General features: G+C 54.8%; 1 protein-coding gene across 2 annotated transcripts in view; it reads right to left on the bottom strand.

The window, feature by feature from the left end:
• Positions 1 to 16,260: 16,260 nt before the first annotated feature.
• The window catches only part of MGAT5B (alpha-1,6-mannosylglycoprotein 6-beta-N-acetylglucosaminyltransferase B), a 69,182-nt gene continuing 66,711 nt past the window's right edge, over positions 16,261 to 18,731 (bottom strand). For both annotated transcript variants that reach the window (XM_086688161.1, XM_086688162.1), the window contains exons 16-17: positions 18,169 to 18,425; positions 16,261 to 17,790 (exon numbers count right to left, since the gene is read on the bottom strand). In XM_086688161.1, coding sequence (XP_086544287.1) covers positions 17,592 to 17,790; positions 18,169 to 18,425 — 456 coding nt within the window. In that variant the 3' untranslated portion in view covers positions 16,261 to 17,591. The remainder of the gene's footprint in view (positions 17,791 to 18,168; positions 18,426 to 18,731) is intronic.

Here is an 18,731-nt window from a genome sequence, read left to right as displayed (position 1 = left end):
CCCCAGTAATGTCTAACTTTTAAAGGAGTGTTCCGACAATGTTGGAGAGAACACTTTAAAAAATGTTATTATTATTATTTTTGAAAATCTTTAATGTTTATTTATTTTTGAGAGAGATACACAGTGCAAGCAGGGGAGGGGCACACACACACACACACACACACACACACACGGAATCGGAAGCAGGCTCCAGGCTCCGAGCTGTGAGCACAGAGCCCAATGCAGGGCTTGAACTGGGAGATCATGACCTGAGCCACCCAGGTGCCCCTATTATTATTATTTCTTTAATGTTCATTTATTTTTGAGAGAGAGAGAGAGAGAGGGAGACAGAGGATCGGAAGCAGGCCAGCACAGAGCCCCGCTGGGGGCTCGAACTCATCAACCGGGAGAGATCATGACTTCAGCCAACAATCAAGAGGCAGGTACACAACCCACCGACGGAGCCACCCAGGCGCTGCAGAGAGCATTTCTGAAAAACACCTAAGCTTAGTCTCCCGCCCCCTGGCTTTCCCAGCAGACGTGTGTCCCCAGTGTCCAAAGGGGGGGGGGCGGCGGTCTGGGTCAGAGGTAGCACCAGGAGGGGCTGTGGGAAGGGGAGGGGCTGGAGGGAGGAGCGGGTGGGGGGAGGGGCTTCCACAAAGTCACCGGGTGGGTGGCTGGCACCAGAGAGGAGCGCCTGCCCCCAGCCGGGCTCCTTCCCACACGCCGAGTTCATTAAATTCCACCCCCCCACCCAGTCCCCGCATGGAGGTCTATTTGACACTTTGCAGGCAAAGCAGGAGGAAGCCTCGCTTTGGGAACTTTCCATTCCCACCACCAAGGGGGAGGCTCCTGCCCGACCTGGGAGGGAGAGGAGACAAGGGTGGGAGAAGGCCCGGGGCGGGTGCGGTCCCCTGGCGCCTCCCCCCTCCCCCGGCACACACACCCCCTCATGCATAAAACAGGAGGGACCTTTTTCTCAACAGCTAATCAAAAACTCCGGGCCCAGAGATTGCAAATGAAGGGCCCCCGTCAAGTCATTTCCCTTGCAAACGAAGCGACTGCTCCGGCGGCGTTTTCTCCTCGTTAATACCTCATCACACGGCAGTCGACCCAGGAGCTCGGCTGCCCCGCTCGCCCCCGGGCCCCCCCGCCCCCGCAGCTACTCGGCTCGTTTCCCTTGAGCTTGACGAGTCCCTAGGAAACAGATTGAGCTGGCGGCACCTCCGATCCCTGACCCGCCACCTCCCCTCACTGAGGCCCCGGACACTGGGCTCCCGCCCCCACCCCGCGATAATTAGCAGATTTTCAAGGCCAGGGGGGCCCCAAAGCCCAGCCCGGCTGGAGAGATCGGCCGTGGAGGTCAGTCTGTGTCCGGTGTCCAGCCTCTCGGAAGTGCAGGGACTGAGTCTTTGTGGTGGGGGTGGAGAGGCCCGGGCTGGGGGTTCGGGGGAGCCCGGGGGCACGCAGAGCAGATCTGAAGGCAGACCCTGATGGGGGCCCTGGGGGAGGCACCGCAGCTTGCAAAGCTCAGCCCCAAATAAGTCCAGAGATGAAGAGAGAACCAATTTACTCCCAGGGTGCCTCCAAGTCTCGCTGTCTGTAAAATGGGATAATGAAATTCTCTTGAAATTCTCTGGCTTTGCGACTCTGGATCTGGGGGTCGTGGGTTTGAGTCCCACGTGGGGTGTAGAGATTACTTGAAATAATCTGCCTTGTAGGGCCTTTGGGAGGGGTAAGTGACTCGATCTGGGTGTAGCACTTGGCTCAGGATCTGGCACTTAGAAAGCACCCCATAAACGTTAGCCATGATCTGTATTAATATTCGACCGGTGCCCTCACACACCAGCACTACTGGGGACAGCTGTCCGTCCTGTTGTAGAATCATCCAGTTAGCAGCCTCGTGTGCCGGGATAAGTTGCAGAACCACTCTGTGCTTCTCATCTGTAAATACCAGGCCTATTTTGTGGGGTTAGCTAATCAGTAACAGAGCTCAAGTATTCTTAGAGGCACAATCCAGAACCAGATTCCTACGTCCAAATCCAGACACCCTGCTGTGTGTCCTTCTGCAAGCCTCTTAGCCTCTCTGTGCCTCAGTTTCTTCCCCTATAACACGACAGATGATAACAGTGCCCACCTCCAAACTGCGGCTCAGTTTGGCTCAGTCGATTAAGTGTCGGACTCTTGATTTCGGCTCAGGTCGTGATCTCGCGGCTTCATGGGATGGAGCCCCGCGTCAGGCTTCCGCTCTGACAGCGTGGAGCCTGCTTGGGATTCTCTCTCCTCCTTTCTCTGGCCCTCCCCCACTCTCAAAATAAATAAATACACATTAAAAAAAAAAGAAGAAGAAGAACATCTTAAATACAGAGAACAACCTGAGGGCCGCTGGCCGGGTGTTGGGTGGGGGGATGGGCTAAATGGGGGATGGGCATTCAGGAGGGCACTTGTTGGGATGAGCTCTGGGTCTCGGATGTTAAGGGATGAATCCCTGGCTTCTACGCCTGAAACCAAGACCACACTGTATGTTAACTAACTTGAATTAAAAAAAATAAAAAAGGAACGTAGGGTAGGTACGCAGACAGTCAGGAATACTGAAATGAATGTACAAACTGCCCACGGGCAATAAGCCATTGCATTGTGCCAAACTCAGCGCACATGCATTTTTGTGAACAAGGGTTATTTGCATCATTACCAGTTTTCTACAAGTTACAGAGCTGTCAATGAGCACAAAGATGACAAAAAGCAAAGATAACCCCAGAGCCGTGCTAGACAGGACACAGAGTGATAGGGTTGGGGCTTTGGGTCGGTTGCCTTTGCCACTCATCCCAAGGTCTTTCTCTGCATCAATGAGTTCATCTACAGAGTGACTGGTATATCTAATTAAAGTGCTATATACGTTCTTGTAGAAGATAGCGTGGAAAGAAATGAAGACGAACCGCACGCGAGCAGGCAAATACTATGGATTCAGTTTGCTGCAGGCCCATCACTTTCGTTTTGGCAGAAACCCAGGCAGGAAACTTCCTGGTGAAACAGAAGGAAAAGACTCACTCGGGGGCACCCGACAGCGGCTGCCTAGCCAGGCCCAGGGGGTCCTAGGAGATGGGTTAGAGGTGCATCCTGGGCTCTCTGTGGTTGATGTGAGGTTGGAAGAGGGCCCAAAAATTAGGGAAGGCCAGCTTCCTGGGCCGGTGACTGCAGATCATGGTTGGTGTCCTGGGAGGGGAGAGGCAGGAGCGTTTGATTTGCTTTGGGTCATATGTCCCCAAAAAGGCCCAGCAAGGGAGACAGGTGACTTCCCGAGGAAAATAGGGATGCTGTTACCATAGAAACAAGGCTAAGATACTGGGTCACCAGGAAGACACTGGTGTCCACTCAACAGCCCCAGGACACGAGTGCTGTGGAAATACCTACGTTTCCAACTGGGACACAGAGACTCACAGAAGGTAGGATTCAAGCTCAGGTCTGCCCTTGTTCAGAGCCTGGCTTCTTCCCCCCATGTCCCTTAGCCTTGGCCTGCAGGGAACCTGGTGGCCCCTAACATTCGGGCACGGCTGAAATCCCACCTGCTCTGCCCAGCGCGGCCCACAGAGCTCTCTCCTCCCTCTGGGCTCAGGTTTCTCTGCTCCAGCACCCTTGACCCGTCTGCATCACTCATTGCCTTGTGCGTGGCCTCCTTCTTGAGCCAGAACAAGCTCTTGGAAGTCATCTCCCAACTGAAGGGCTGGCTTTAGACCCTCCCCTCCTACCACAAGGTGGGGCTGGAGATGGCTCACTGGGGCTGCAGCCTGTGCTCCGTAGGTGGAATTTGATCATTTACTTCCCTGGAGGATGGACCATGATGCCGCTAGTGAAAATAACATTCACCAAGGCTTTCTAAGGACAAAGTAAAATGCTTGTGGTAGGCTGTTAAGGAACGCAGGGAGGAAAAGCCTCCTAGGGTCTCCAGCTGGGGTCTGTGCGATTCACAAGAGGAGAACAACCCAGAGTTGGTTAACATGCGGGAGCGCCCAGCGAGGAGTAACTCAAAGGGGTTGGAACTCTGGCTTCTACAGCATTTTAACAAAACAACAACAAAGCTGTAGAGAAGTGACAAGACCAAGGGCTTTGAGCTTCCAAGGGCAGTAAATTGTGGGGAAGCAAATATATGCGGAAGCTGATGGAAGACATAAGGGGCTGCCTTCCACAGGGTTTGTTAGCCGGACTCCTCTGGTGCTTCTCTGGGCTGGGAAGCGTCCGTGTGTCTTCCTTTCTGGTAGTGGGGCGGGGGCAACACCTTTACAAATGCTTTTCCTGCGTTTAGGCAAATAGGGAGCGAGCAGAGAATTTTTCTTGTGCCTGCTTCTTCTCAGTCGCCTTCAGCTCAAAATAATCCTGACGCCAAAGTGGCATATTTTGGGGTAGCATACGGTGCTACCCTTCGGGAAAAAGGACAAGAAACAAAACCACAGAGATGGGAAGATATCGGCTGTGGAAACATATCCGTATCTGCACAGAATACGCGGGAGAAAATATGCTAAAACTAACAGTAGAGGGAACAGTAGAGTAGGTGGTTTTTTACTTGCTTGTCTGTACCGGTCTAGATTTTCCAAAGTTCTATGTCAAGTGTTGTAGACATCTGTCATTGTGTCCCTCTGCCCAGCATCTGAGCCCTTCCTTAGTCTGGGAACATCCTAGCTTGGCAGGCATGGGCAACGCCCTGGTCGATTTCTCAGACACCCTTGTAGCTGGAACTCACACACCTGATGCAGTTCCACCAATCAGAGAAGAGACGCCCCTGCGGCTCCACCAATCAGGGAAGAGACTCCCCTTCACCTCCACCAATCAGAGAAGGGATCTCCTTCTCTGGAAGAAGCAAGACCAGTGATGGGCAGCTGTAGTGGTAATTCCAGGGCAACATCTGTTATTTGCAACCCAAAACGCTGATTAAAACAAACAAACAAACAAACAAACAAACAAACAAACACCAAAATTTTAAAAGGAGATCTTGAAATCTAATGGCCTGTGATCAAGGAACTGCTACTTATGATCACAGCAGAATGATCACAAAGGACAACGAGGAAGATCTGTGGGAGCCAGTTGGTAGGGTTGTTCATATTCTTGTTGTTGAGTTTTAAGGGTTCTTTGCATATTTTGGATCACAGTCCTTTTTTAAAAAAGAATTTAATGGTTATTTATTTTTGAGAGAGAAAGAGACAGAGTGTGAGTGGGGGGAGGGGCAGAGAGACAGGGAGACACAGAATCCAAAGCAGGTTCCAGGCTCCGAGCTGTCAGCACGGAGCCCGGTGCGGGGCTTGAACCCATGGACCCCAAGATCATGACCTGAACCGAAGTCAGACGCTCAACCGACTGAGCCACTCAGGCGCCCTGTGGGTCACAGTCCTGTATCAGATGTGCCATTTGCAAATATTTTCTCCTAGTCTATGACTTGTCTTCTCATTCTCTTGACAAAGATAACGTTTTGCTAAATCAAATTAAAGCTTACTCCAAACCCTGCGTCTGAGCGTGGCAAGAAGTTTGGAGTTGGTCACTTTTTGTGCCCTCTGCCTTCTCAGAGGTCACACAAGAATGGTGAAGCCCCCATCTTTATCCCCACGTGGTCCCCATGGAGATGCTCATCATCCAAGGTTCTCGTGGCCCATTCAAAGACTGGCAGCTGTATGCCTGGAGCTAAGCTTGGGTGTGGGTACTCCTTTGCCAGGGCTCCCAAGGCCAGAGCTCTGGGGACCCATCTGCACATCCTTCCCGAGAAGCTACTCTCTGCGTGCCCCCAGCCCCAGAGCTGCCCACCCCTCAATAATTCGGTCTTCTGGACTCAAAAAATATTCCCCTTGCCCTTTGGTGTGGACTCTGAGTTCGAATTCTTTTCCAGGGAAGACAGATGACACATGCTGCCTGACCTAAGAGTAGTGCCTTTGTTCAAAGGGGGTTTTTCTGAGTTCGCCCAAGAGGGAGAGATCCTGGAATTCTGCCAGGAGTCTCCCCCTGGGGGAAGACTTTCCTTTCCCCACTCCCAGCACTGCCCCTGACCAGCTGAGCCACCCTGCCCTGTGCTCCCATCACACCGGGGCTGCAGCTCTTATGGTGGGGTGAGAAAGCCACTCATCTGTCCCTGTCATGGTCTGTGAGCTCCCTGAGGGCAGGACTGGGTCCTCTTCATCTCCCCAGCATCTGGATCTGGCACAGTGACGGGCACAGGTGGAGACAGTGCATTCCTCACCCCCCACCCCCAGGTGAAAGTGCAAACTCCAAGTCTTGGGTTGGTGCTGGAGGGTCATCGCCCTTGGGAAGCTCATAGCCCGGCTGGGCTGGGGATAGGTGCTGGGACCCTCGGCCTTTGAGTTGACCCCGCTTCCCCAGACTCCACTTTGGCAACTTTCCTCTGCCTACGCCCACCCCCGCTGGTTAGAGGCTCCTTTGAGGTTCCTCTCGCATTTTCATTAATTTCTATTGAATAATTAAAACCAGGAAATTAATACTTTCAGCCTAAACCTGAATTGCAGTGTATGCTTTTCATAATTGTAATTCTGCTGGAGCATTAAACATTCAAGTAGCCTTCCTTCTCCAGAGACAGAGGGGACAAAGCTACGTCTTGAGGGCTTAACTCACAGTGCTTGGCTCTGGTTGTGCATGCAGACATTGCTTTTTAATTAATGGAAGGATGGATGGAAGGACAGAAGAAAAGACAGGTGGATGGAAGGAAGGACAGAAGGAAGGACGGGTGGAAGGAAGGAAGGATGGAAGGATGGATGGCTGGTTGGATGGATGGATGGATGGAAGGATGGATGGATGGATGGAAGGATGGAAGGATGGATGGATGGAAGGATGGCTGGCTGGTTGGATGGAAGGATGGAAGGCTGGTTGGATGGAAGGATGGCTGCCTGGCTGGTTGGATGGAAGGATGGATGGATGGATGGATGGATGGATGGATGGAAGGATGGATGGCTGGTTGGATGGAAGGATGGATGGATGGATGGATGGATGGATGGATGGAAGGAAGGATGGATGGAAGGATGGCTGGCTGGTTGGATGGATGGAAGGATGGATGGATGGAAGGATGGCTGGCTGGTTGGATGGATGGATGGATGGCTGGTTGGATGGAAGGATGGATGGATGGATGGATGGGTGGTAGGATGAATGGAAACAAGGCCAAGCCAGTTGTTTGGAAGCTTCCAAAATTAGGTATGACCCTTGCTACTTTCTGGGTCAGAGCAAACTTTCTTTCTTTTATAAAAAGGTAATTGAAGTTTCAGGACACCACGAGGCTAAGAACCTGGACAAAAATATTTTGCTTTTCCTTTATTTCCTGTCCAGTGCCACATGACCTCCCAATGAGATGTTACCTGCCCTGCTTCCCGCCTTCTCCCAGAGGTAGGATTCTTAAAACGACAGCTTACTGATGAAGGGGAAGCAGAGAGGTGGGGCCACAGCTCTCAGCACAGCACCCTTTGGGGACAGCCAAGTGACCACTCTAACAGGCGTGGACACTCTTCTAATCCTTCTTCCTATTTCTCCCACCCCTGGCAGAAATCTGGGGTCCTCTGTCGTCCTAACACAGCTTTCATGAGCTTTATTTGGGACTCAGAGGGATAAGCGTCTCCTGACTTTAGAGAAATATAGAGAAAAAGCGAGCAGGGCAGCTGCCGACGGTCCACGTTCTCAGGCTGAACTCTGGGAGGGGCCCTGGTACCCTGATGTCTCCTGTTAGTTCCATCCTTTCCCCCAAGAGAAGGGAAGGATGAAATCATTGTCGAGAGTGACTCATAGCCTCATGTGGCGGGTTTTCCCAAGGGGGTCTCAACAGGAAAAGAATAAGGCTGATGTCACCAGGAAGCGAGCAGAAGACCGGGTTGGAGAGAGATGGAAAGCTGAGTGGGAGGCAGTCCCTGGGGGAAGCTGCCTCCCAGACCGACCTTGGGGGCCTCTTGAGAGGTTGGGGGATGTAGTGGGACGGGTTCTCCAGGCTCCACCTGTCCTTGTTCAAGCCTGGGATGCCCAGGCTCTTAGGGTGCAGTCCCCAACCTGACTGATCATCAGAAGCCCTGGCAGGTCAGGGTTCCATTAAAGCATTTCTCCCTGCCATTTAAATGCCTCTCCATTTGGGGATCAACCACTCAAAGGTCTAGTCCAAGGCCAGCACAGGGCTGGAGTTTAGGATTCTTTGTAGAGAGAATGGACTCTGATCACTACTCTCCTTCTCTCTGGCTCCGCTGCACCCATGCAAGTCTCTTTCCTCCACCTCGCAACTGCCTCAGGGCCTTTGCACGGGCTGATCCTTCCACCCGGGATGCTCTTCCTTTTGGCTCACTTCCTCGAGCTTCCTGCCCAAATGTCGTCTCAGTGAGAGGTCTTCTTATAAACCTCTAACCACCTTCCCATCGCCCATTCTCCCTCTCCTCCTTGCTAGAGATTTTCTCTATAGCAGGTGTTCAGTATTAGTTTGTTGTCTGTGTTCTACCAGACACGACATAAGTTCCATGACAGGGGGCGCCTTCGTTTGTATATAGCTGTATTCCCTGAACAGTACTGGACACGTAATAACTTCTCCATAAACACTTGTTGAATGAAGGAGTGCATTCGGACCACCACGGGCTAGGGAAGGAGCCCAGCTCACTGAGAAAAGGAAATAGGGAAACCTCCCTTTGTAATCAACTGGCACACAGGGGCCAAGTGGTCTGAGCTTGGCCCCTGGGGCTTTGTCCCGCCCCTTCGTGGAGGGTGGGCACCTGTTTCTAGGGCATCTGGTTCCATCCCCACTGGTGGCCACAGGGCACCAGCCCTCTCAGAACTGAATGGGGCGCCTGGGTGGCGCAGTCGGTTAAGCGTCCGACTTCAGCCAGGTCACGATCTCGCGATCCGTGAGTTCGAGCCCCGCGTCGGGCTCTGGGCTGATGGCTCAGAGCCTGGAGCCTGTTTCCGATTCTGTGTCTCCCTCTCTCTCTGCCCCTCCCCCGTTCATGCTCTGTCTCTCTCTGTCCCAAAAATAAATAAACGTTGAAAAAAAAAAATTAAAAAAAAAAAAAAAAAAAAGAACTGAAGACCAACTCTGATCACGGGGGCTCCACTCCCCTGGACCCTTCCCAGGCTTCCCTGCTGCACCCTTGTCCCCATGATGAGGACCCTCGCTCCCACCTTTCCAGGCCCATCCGCAAAGCCAGGATCAGAGGGAGGTGTGGGGGTACCCGCACTGGGCAATAGAGCCAACTTTGTTTGTTTGTTTGTTTGTTTCAAATCAATGTTTAAAAGACGCCACTTTTAATTATGTTTGAGTGCAATGTACCCTGAGGCTTTTTGTGGTAAACCGCTCTCCATAAACACAGTTTATCCATTGATTATTATTAGTTATTTTCTTGAGTATGGCTAGGGAGAAGCAGGGCTCCACTCGGCCCACAGCGTCACGTTGCCCATCGAACCCTTGGATGAGTGGGGCTCTGAGGAGTGGCCTGGGTCAGCCCTGACCAGGCTCGCCTGGGCCTGGGGTGGGAGAGAGAGCAGGCCATGCCGCCAGGACCTCCAGACCGCAGTGGGAAAGAAAGCGGAGAAGGCTTGGGGGGGCCCTCCACCAGGGTGAGACTTTGCCTACAAAGAAGCTGCTTCATCGGGCACGGGTGGTTTGTGGCTTTGGCTGAAGGGGGAAAGGGAAGAGAATCACTACTTATGGAACAGTGGCTGGGCCACCTTGCGTGGGGGATAGACCCGCTCTCTGGAAAAGAAAATGCGAATGACACATAAAAGCCCTGATTTGTAACGCGTGCCAATTTGCACAGTATAGATAATCCCACCACGGCCAGTTTCGAGATACCAACAACTTAGCAACTGGCTTGTAAAATTCCTGAAAATTTAACAAGCACCTCTGTAGGCCAGTGGGAGCTAGCCAGCCCCAGGACCCCGGTATGTGATAGGATTCAAAACTTCCCTGCAGGAGGTATGATGGTTAATTTTATATGTCAAGTTGATGGGGCCACGGGCTGCCCAGGTTTTTGGTCAAACATTATTCCGAGTATGCCTGCGAGGGTGTTTTTGGATGAGGTTGGCATTTGAATTGGTAAACTGAGTAAAGCAAATGCCCCCCCTACCCTGCCCAGTGTAGGTGGGCCGTGTCCAATCAGCTGAAGACCGGAAAAGAACAAAAAGGCTGACCCTATTATGAGTAAAGGGTGGGGGGGGGTCTCCTCCCTCCTGACTGCCTTGAGCTGGGACATTGGTCTTTTTCCATCTTCAGACCTGAACTGAAACATTGCCTCTTCTTGGGTCTCAAGTCTGCTGGCTTTGGGACTGAAACTTACACTCACCTGGTTCTTAGGACTTTGGACTCAGATAAACGCTTAAAACCATTGGCCCAGGGGCACCTGGGTGGCGCAGTCGGTTAAGCGACCGACTTCAGCCAGGTCACGATCTCGCGGTCCGTGAGTTCGAGCCCCGCATCAGGCTCTGGGCTGATGGCTCAGGGCCTGGAGCCTGTTTCCGATTCTGTGTCTCCCTCTCTCTCTGCCCCTCCACTGTTCATGCTCTGTCTCTCTCTGTCCCAAAAATAAATAAAAAACGTTGAAAAAAAAATTTTTTTAAATAAATAAATAAATAAAACCATTGGCCCAACCTGGCAGTCTCCTTAATCACATCAGCCACTTCCTAATAATAAATCATATACATATATATTCCATTTTATTGGTTCTGTTTCTTTAGAAAACCCTAACTAATACAGAGGTGGTTGTGGCCACCAGAATAATGGTTCCCCAAAGATGTCCGTGTCCCAATCCCCAGAACCTATGAATATGTTAGATTAGATTATGTGATGGTTCATTTTGTGTGTCAAGTTTGCTGGGCCACAGTGCCCAGATATGTGGTCAAACATGAAACATGATTCTGGATGATTCTATGAGAGAATTAACATAGATGAGATGAGATTGGATGAGATTAACATTTAAATAGGTAGACTTTGAATAAAGCAGATTGCCCTCCAGGGTGTGGGTGGGCCTCGTCCTATCAGTTGAAGGCCTGAGTAGAACAAAAGACTGATCTCCCCTGAGACAGAGAACATTCTGCCAGAAGATGTTCTTCAGACTTGAGCTACACGGTCAGCTCTTCCCCGGGTCTCCAGCCTGATAGCCCACTCTTCAGATTTTCGTACTGGTCACTCTCCATAATCACGTACGCCAGCTTCTTAAAATAAATCTCTTTCTCTTTATACTTATGTAGATGTCTATATATGTCTACACTCCTGTTTCTCTGGAGAGCCCTGACTAGCACACGTGGTAAGGAAGAATCAAGTTGCAGAATTTGAATTGTTAATCAGCTGACCTTAAAATAGGGAGATTGTGCCGGATTATCTGGGGGGTACCGTGTGATCACAGGGGTCTTATTTGCAGAAGGAGGAGACACGAGAGCTGGTGTCAGAGTGATAAGATGTGAGAAGGACTCGACCAGCCATCGCCAGCTCTGAAAATGAAGGAAGGGGCCACAAGGCAAGGGACACAGGTGGCCCCTAGCAGGTGGAAAAGGCAGGGGACACAGATTCTCCTCTAGAGTCTCCGGAAGGAGCGTGACCCTGCAGGCACCTCATTTTAGCCATGAGACCCATTTTGGACTTTCACTGAAAAATAATATGTAATAATAACATAATAAATTAGTGTTGTTTTATTCCACTAAGTTTGCGGCCACTCATTACGACAGTAATAAGAATCAATACTAATACGTATTATCTGCACTTACCCAGCGGCCCCCCGGGGGGGGCTCAGTCGGTTAAGCATCTGACTCTTGATTTCAGCTCGGTTTATGATCTCGCGGTTTGTGGGTTCGAGCCCCGCATCAGGCTCTGTGCTGACAGTGCGGAGCCTGCTTGGGATTCTCTCTCTCCCTCTCCCTCTGCCTCTCCCCAGCTCTCTCTCTCAAAAAATAAATAAACTAAAAAAAAAAAAAAAAAATTTGCATCCGAACTTACCTAAACGTTGGGCTAAAGCTCAGAGAAGTTGACTGCTGTAGGTTGCAGCCACTGACAAGTGTCAAAGACAGACTTTGAGCCCAGAGCCGGCTGATTCCAAGGCCCAAGTTAGTGTGTGTGTGTGTGTGTGTGTGTGCACGAGCACATGTTTACTCCACGAGAGAAGCCACTCTTTAAATGTAAACCCCCCTTTGGAAGGTCGCCAACTTAACCCCATATCACCCTAGATAACTGGAAAGCTTTTCTTCTTTAAAAAAAAACAAAGCATTTTATTTTTAAGTAATCTCTACACCCAATGTGGGGCTCGAACTCACAACCCTGAGATCAAGAGTCGCACACTCTACCGACTGAGCCAGCCAGGCGCCCCATGGAGAGCTTTGCTTTATAAAACACCAGGAAGTGAAAGAAACACCACAACCCATGTGTCCAGGTGAAGGTTCTAAGGGACAAGGGGGAACTAGGACGAGGGTACGGAGCCTCCGGGGGTGTCTCGTGTTTTCCCACGGAGCCCTCGCAGCTTGGCCCCAGCCCGAAACCCCAAAAGCCAAAGGCCCAAGCCCCCGCCAGCCCTGGGGTCTCCCCGACAAAGAGTCCGCAAGGAAAGGGTCAGGCCTGGGCGGCCACGGCCGGCGCGGGTAGCTGGGAGTTGACCAGGAACGCAAATGGCCTCTGTCCTGGCTTCACACCCAACATGGGAAGAATCTGCCTCGCTATCCCTCCGGCATCATGAGTCTCTGGAGCCCGATATCCAAATATGTGCAGAAGCCGGGGCTGGGCTATTTTTAGCAGAGAGTCAGAGGGAGGCCATCTAAGGCTCAATCAGCTGGAGGGTTGCGGTCCCAGACTCAAGCTGGGAAGTCGGGCTCCAGGCACGTCCCCCTCCTGCTCCAAGTACCTGGGTGCTGCCCCCAGAGGCCCCGGACCCCCAGTTTTGGGTGTTTGTGTGTGTCTGGAGGGGACAGCGGTGTGGACCACAGTCGGCCAGCATCCCTGGGGCCAACCTTCTTTTTCCTTTGGAACTTTTACAGAGCAACCACCGTCCTGCCCTCCAGAGAAAAGACGGGCTGGGCTGTGTGCTGGGGCCAACCGTCTGGCCAGGGGCCATTTGGCTCATGACCCTGGGGACACTCAGCTCAAGCCTCTGGGCTGGTGGTGACCTCCCTCTGCTGTGATTATCCATCCTTAAAGGCAGCAGAAATCTGACCTGTTCTGTATGGGTTCCTGTGACCACTATAAAAAAAAAAAAAGATCACAAACTGGGTGGCTTAAAACAACAGAAATTTGGGGCACTTGGGCGGCTCAGTCTTAGGTTCAGCGTCCGACTTCGACTCAGGCCATGATCTCGCGGTTCGTGAGTTCGAGCCCCCCATCAGGCTCTGCGCTGACAGTGCGGAGCCTGCTTGAGATCCTCTCTCTCTCCCTCTCTCTCTCTCTCTGCCCCTCCCCTGCTTGCGCACTGTCTCTCACACGCTCTCTCTCAAAATAAACTTAAAAAAAACTAAACACAAAAAAAGAAAGAAAAGAATAAAGGAAAAGGAAAAACAAGTAAAAAAAAAGAAGAAAACGCCAGAAATTTATTCTCTCCATTATGGAGGCCCAAGGTCTGAGGCCTGAGGTCTGAGACCTGAGTGTCGGCAGCTCGTGCTCCCTCGGGAGGCTGGAGGAGAGGAGACTTCCTGGCCTCTTACATACAGCCTGGGGGGCTGGCGACAATCTTTGGCATGGCTTTGTTTGTGGCTGCCTCTGTCTGCACATGGCTTTTTCCCGTGTGTGTCTGGGTCCAAGTGCCCCTGTTGTTATTTTTATTTTCACGGTTTAATGTTGATTTATTTATTTTTCAGGGAGAGAGAGAGAGAGAGACAGAGAGAGAGAGAGTGGGGGAGGGGCAGAGAGAGAGGGAGACACGGGATCCAAAGCGGGCTCCAGGCTCCGAGCTGTCAGCACAGAGCCCGAGGCAGGACTCGAACCCACGAACCGTGAGATCACGCCCTGAGCTGAAGTCGGCCACTGAACCGACTGAGCCCCCCCAGGTGCCCCTGTCTCTCCTGTTTCAGGACCCCAGTCGTTGGACTCTGGGCCCACCCCCATCCAGTAGGGCTCCAACTTTATCACGCGTGCAAAGGCTCTCTTTCCAAATGAGATCACATTGGCAGGTGCTGGAGGTTAGGACTTTGACATGCCTTCTGGGGGGACACAATTCAACCCACAATACTCTCCATCTCGTTCTACCCAAGCACAGCCCCCCCCCCCCCCCCCAGCAGCTGTGGCCTGGAGAAGACCCTCCAGGCTTGAGGTCAGTATATGTGGCATCGCTTCTGGGCAGCAGTGGCGGTCGGGAGCCTCAGGGCCCTCGGCTGCCAGGAAGGGGCGATGAACCCCGTGATCCTGGAGCACCTGGAGGCAGTCCTGAGCCTCAAGCCCAGAAGCCCCCCTACTGCCCATTCCTATTTCACCTCCCTCCTCGTACCCGGGCCCGGACCTGCCCGACTTTGTTTCCTCCTCAACCCCCCTGGGTGTCCTATTTCCCGTACTTCGTGCGGGAGGAGCCAGAAGCACAGAGTTAGGGGGGGTCCCACAGCCACAGGTTGGGGTTCTGAGGGGCCCCTGGCATCGCAAAGGGAAAGCGGTCAGCTGCGGTGCCGGGACGCAGAGAAGCTGAGCCCACCAGGTTCCGGCTGCAAGAAACCGAACCGGCAACGCCTCCCAGGCCTCTGCAGAGACCGCAGGGCCCCCTGCCCCCTCCGCTGCCCTCCAGCCTCCCCAGTCCTGGGGAAGGGGTGCTTGTCAACAGCCTCCCAGGGTTCTCTCCTGCCCTCGAACTTGGGACTCAAGTCTTGGAGTCAGCTGGGGCCCGTGTGCCTTCTTTGCTCTAGGCTGGCCCCAGCCTCCTCCTTCTTCCTTCCCAGGTTCATTGGCCGCACCCCCTCGGGCCCTGGGCTGTGGAGACGGGAGGGAGGGGCAGGGCAAGTGAGGCCTCCCGAGGGTAGGTCCTCGACCCCATCCACCCTCTGGGAGCAGAGCCGGGAGGTGGGGCTACCCCGTCTGGATGTCAGCCCAGGGGTTCACATCAGATGCTCGGTACAAACACCCGGAGGGGAGCTTTTTCAAACTTCGGATGCCAGGCCCTGCTCAGAGACTGGGTTTCACTGGTCTGGATGCAGCCTGGACGTGGGGGTGGCGGGCGCTCCCCCGGTGATTCCAAAGGCTGGGGAGGGGCGTCATCGGAGACTGGTTTCCTCACCTGTCAGCGGGGAGGATGACGTCACCTTACGGGGGGTGGTGGAGAGGCCGGCCTGGGCCCGTTACTTCCTCCCCTGTCCAGTGGGCGCTGAGGAGGGGGGCCGGGCACCGGTCCAGGGGGGAAGGGCCGTAGAACTCACAGCCTCCCCCACCCCGGCATCTGGTCCTACATCTGGCCTGCAGGCTCTTCCCAGGGTCCCCTTCTCCCCTTCCCGCTGGCCAGCGCCCCACACCCTCTGCCCGCCCCACCCCGCCTGAGCTCAAAGCTTGAGAGCATTCGGAAGTAGGCTCCTGTACAAAGAATTCTTAAAACCCAACAGTAAGAAACAAAGAACTGATTGCAAACTGGGCAGGAGACCTGAAGAGACCCCTCACAGAGAAGATCACAGATGGGGAGTAAGCATACGAAAAGATGCCCCCACATCCCAGGCCATCAAGAAATTGCAAATTAAAAGTCAATTAAAAGTAAGTAGAGGGGCCCCTGGGGGGCTCAGTCGGTTAAGCGTCCGGCTTCGGCTCAGGCCATGATCTCGCGGTTTGTAAGTTCGAGCCCCGCGTCGGGCTCTGTGCTGCCAGCTCGGAGCCCGGAGCCTGCTTCGGATTCTGTGTCTCCCCCTCTCTCTGCCCCTCCCCTGCTCACACTCTGTCTCTTTCTCTCCCTCAAAAATAAACATTAAAAAAACTTAAAAAGTAAATTCATTAAAATTTTTAAAAAATGACAAGTTGTGTGTCCGACCGTCAGCCCTGTGTCTGAAGTACAGTATGGCCAGTATTAGCCAGTATTTGTCATGATCTGACTCAGGCTTTTATCAACATTTATTTGTGCTCTCTGACCTCGCGGGGGCCAGCCTGAGGTGAACAGAACCGGGTACAGCCCTGCTTGTTGAGCGGGGTCCCTGGAGTCATGGTGTGGGGCACCCGCAGGGACTTCCCTTGGGCAGCCTGACCCAGGGAGCACCGAATCTCTAGCCCCAAGCACCCTGTGTGCTCCAAGAGACACATGCAGCAGGGCCCCAGGGCCCCAGGATATCCGCGCCACCTCCCCCCACGGCCACGCCCAGGCCGTCCCAGGAAAAGATAAGAAACAGCACACTGCTCTCTGCACCTCACATCCCAATAAAATATTTATTATTTCAAGAAATAAATCTTTAAAAAAGAGAGAGAGAGAAAAGAGTGTCTCTATTGCTTTCCCCTGACGGGCCAGGTCCTTGGCGACCACTGAGTTTCTGCGGCTGCAGGGGCCACCCAGGCCCAGAGAGGGGTCTGGCATTGGGAGGCACCCCACCTCGGCCCCACGCCGGCTCGCTCCCCTCTCCCGGCTCTCAGGGCCCTGGGCTGCCTCCCTGGCAGGGTGGAGGGTCAGGCCTGGCTGGGGGGGGGTGGGGGTGGGGGGGTGGGATTATAAAAGGGGCTGGGGTGGCAGTGTCTCTGGAGGCCTGACCTGTTTATTCGGGCAGGGCTCTGGGCCTGGGGAGGAGGAGGAGGGGGTGTCCTGGGGCCGGGGCAGGCATGCCACACAGAGATGATGCTTGGGTCCAGAGGCGGTTGGAGGCTAGAGGAGGCTGGAGATAGGGACACGCAGCACTGGGGGGGGGGGGGGGGCCTACCTGGGGGCTAGCGGGCCTGGGAAGCCAGGGACTAGGCTGGACGTACCATGGGCTACAGCTCCGTCCCCAGCCTTTGCCTACAAGTGATGCTAAGGGGTGGGGGTCCCAGAGCCTGCTGGGCCGGGAACTGAGGCTCTGGGGACAAGTCCATGGCCTGGAGTCTCAGTCATGCCAAGATGAGTTTGGGCAGAAGCCCGAAGTGGAGAGAGCTCGAGCAAGCGGGAGAGAGAGACGGTTCAACCCAGGGTCTAGGCGGCCCCCGCACTCCCACTGTGCCCCCCAAGTATAGAATGGTGGGGGGGCGTTGCAAAGGCAGGCGGGATGGGGCTGAGAGGAGGCATGAGCAGGGTCCCCCAGCCTGGCCTTCCCCCCCCCCATCCCTTGTCCCTCTTGACCACAAAGGGACAAGACTGACCCCTCACACATCACTCTCTGGACCCTTCAGTGGGTCATCGGGCAAGTACGGCCCCTGCTCCCTCCCCATACATCCTAAGGCCCCATCGTGGGCCCAGAAGGACCAGGGCCCTCTCTCCATCTGGTCCAACATGGGCCCTGCACAAAGCGAGGGGCCCCGACCCCCTGCTCCTGCCAGCGGGGCCCTCTGCTTGGCCACCACGCTGTCACGAGCCCCCGGATGAGGACGAGGAGCCTGCCTGGGGCGGGCCCCCGGCACCTGGACAAGCTGCCCCCCCCCCCCCCCCACCGCGTACACTTCCTGGCCAAGGAAGGAAGCTCCAGTCTGGGGGCGTCGAGGGGCGGGCGGGTCGCTGGAGCTGGGAATCTGCTGGTGCTTTCTCCTGCGGCAGGGAGGGCCAGACGGGCGGGTGCCCTCACAGACAGTCCCGGCACAGGGCCACCTGGCCCTTGCGGAAGTCTCGGCAGGGACAGAGCCGGTGGTACTTGGTGCTGGAGCCGGCGCAGCTGAACAGCAGCGGCTCCTTCTGCAGGAAGCACTCGCGGCCGGGCTGGGCGAAGGCCGGGTACAGGTGGTTCATCTCCGACTCGGTGCTGTCACAGGGCACCTGCAGCCTGGACAGGCACGGGGGGGGGGGGGGGGCGGCGCTCACTGCCCCAGTCTCGCAGCGCCCGCTCCCCTCTCCGTTCTGTCCTCAACGGGGACCCCCGGGGACAGACGCCGGGCCGCCGCCCCCCCTCTGTCTGCCCGCTATGAGAAAGGAGAACGGCTGGGCAGGTGGGGCTGCAGGCTGAGCCACCAGGAGGACCCCGGGGCAGCCTTGCTGGCCTGGACCTAGAAGAGGCTCCGGGAGGGGCGGAGGGCAGGTGCTGGCGGGGGGCGGGGCAGGGATCTGGCGGGGGGCGGGGCAGGGATGGCACGAGGACCAACAGGGGTGCTGCACTGGGCCACCCACGGAAGGCAGGTGGGGGCGGGGGCGGGGGCTCACTCACTTCTGGAAGACGTCCCGGCTGTTGAGGAAGGGGAAGAAGGAGGGCTCGCAAACCAGCCCACGGTCCAGGCAGGCGTCCGTGCAGGCCCTCCCAGCGGTGGCCAGCCAGGCTCGGAGGGAGTGCGCTGGGGGCCAGGCCCCGGGCGCCGAGCTGGCGTTTTGGGCCCACTCCAGGTGGGTGGCATTGGGGGCCAGGACGAAGGGGCTCTGTGGGGCTCGGGCCCCTGGCGGGACAGGGCCTGGGGCTGCACAGAAGTCCTGCAGGAGGAAAGCGGCGGGGGCGTTAGAAGGGGAAAAGGGACGCTGACACCGGGGGGGTGTGGCCTCGCCATGACAACAATCGTACCACATCGGGAGCTTCCCGAAAACCAGGCCAACGGCCACGCGTTGTGCCATTTTTTTCCCCCCTCGTGACAACCCCATCAAAAGGGTACCACTATGCCTCCAGCTATTTCGGCAGTTGGGGGGCGGGGGACGAGGCTCAGAGAGGTCAAGGAATCTGCCCAGGGCGTCACAGCTGGATGGCTGGGTTTGATCCACCCTGTGCTACCTCAAGCTTTGGCT

Source organism: Puma concolor, chromosome E1 (genome assembly GCF_028749965.1).
Source record: "Puma concolor isolate L17-30 chromosome E1, mPumCon1.1.hap2, whole genome shotgun sequence".
Classification (NCBI taxonomy): Eukaryota; Metazoa; Chordata; class Mammalia; order Carnivora; family Felidae; genus Puma; species Puma concolor.
Note: the sequence above shows the minus strand (reverse complement) of the source record. Positions and strands in the feature narration are given on the sequence as shown.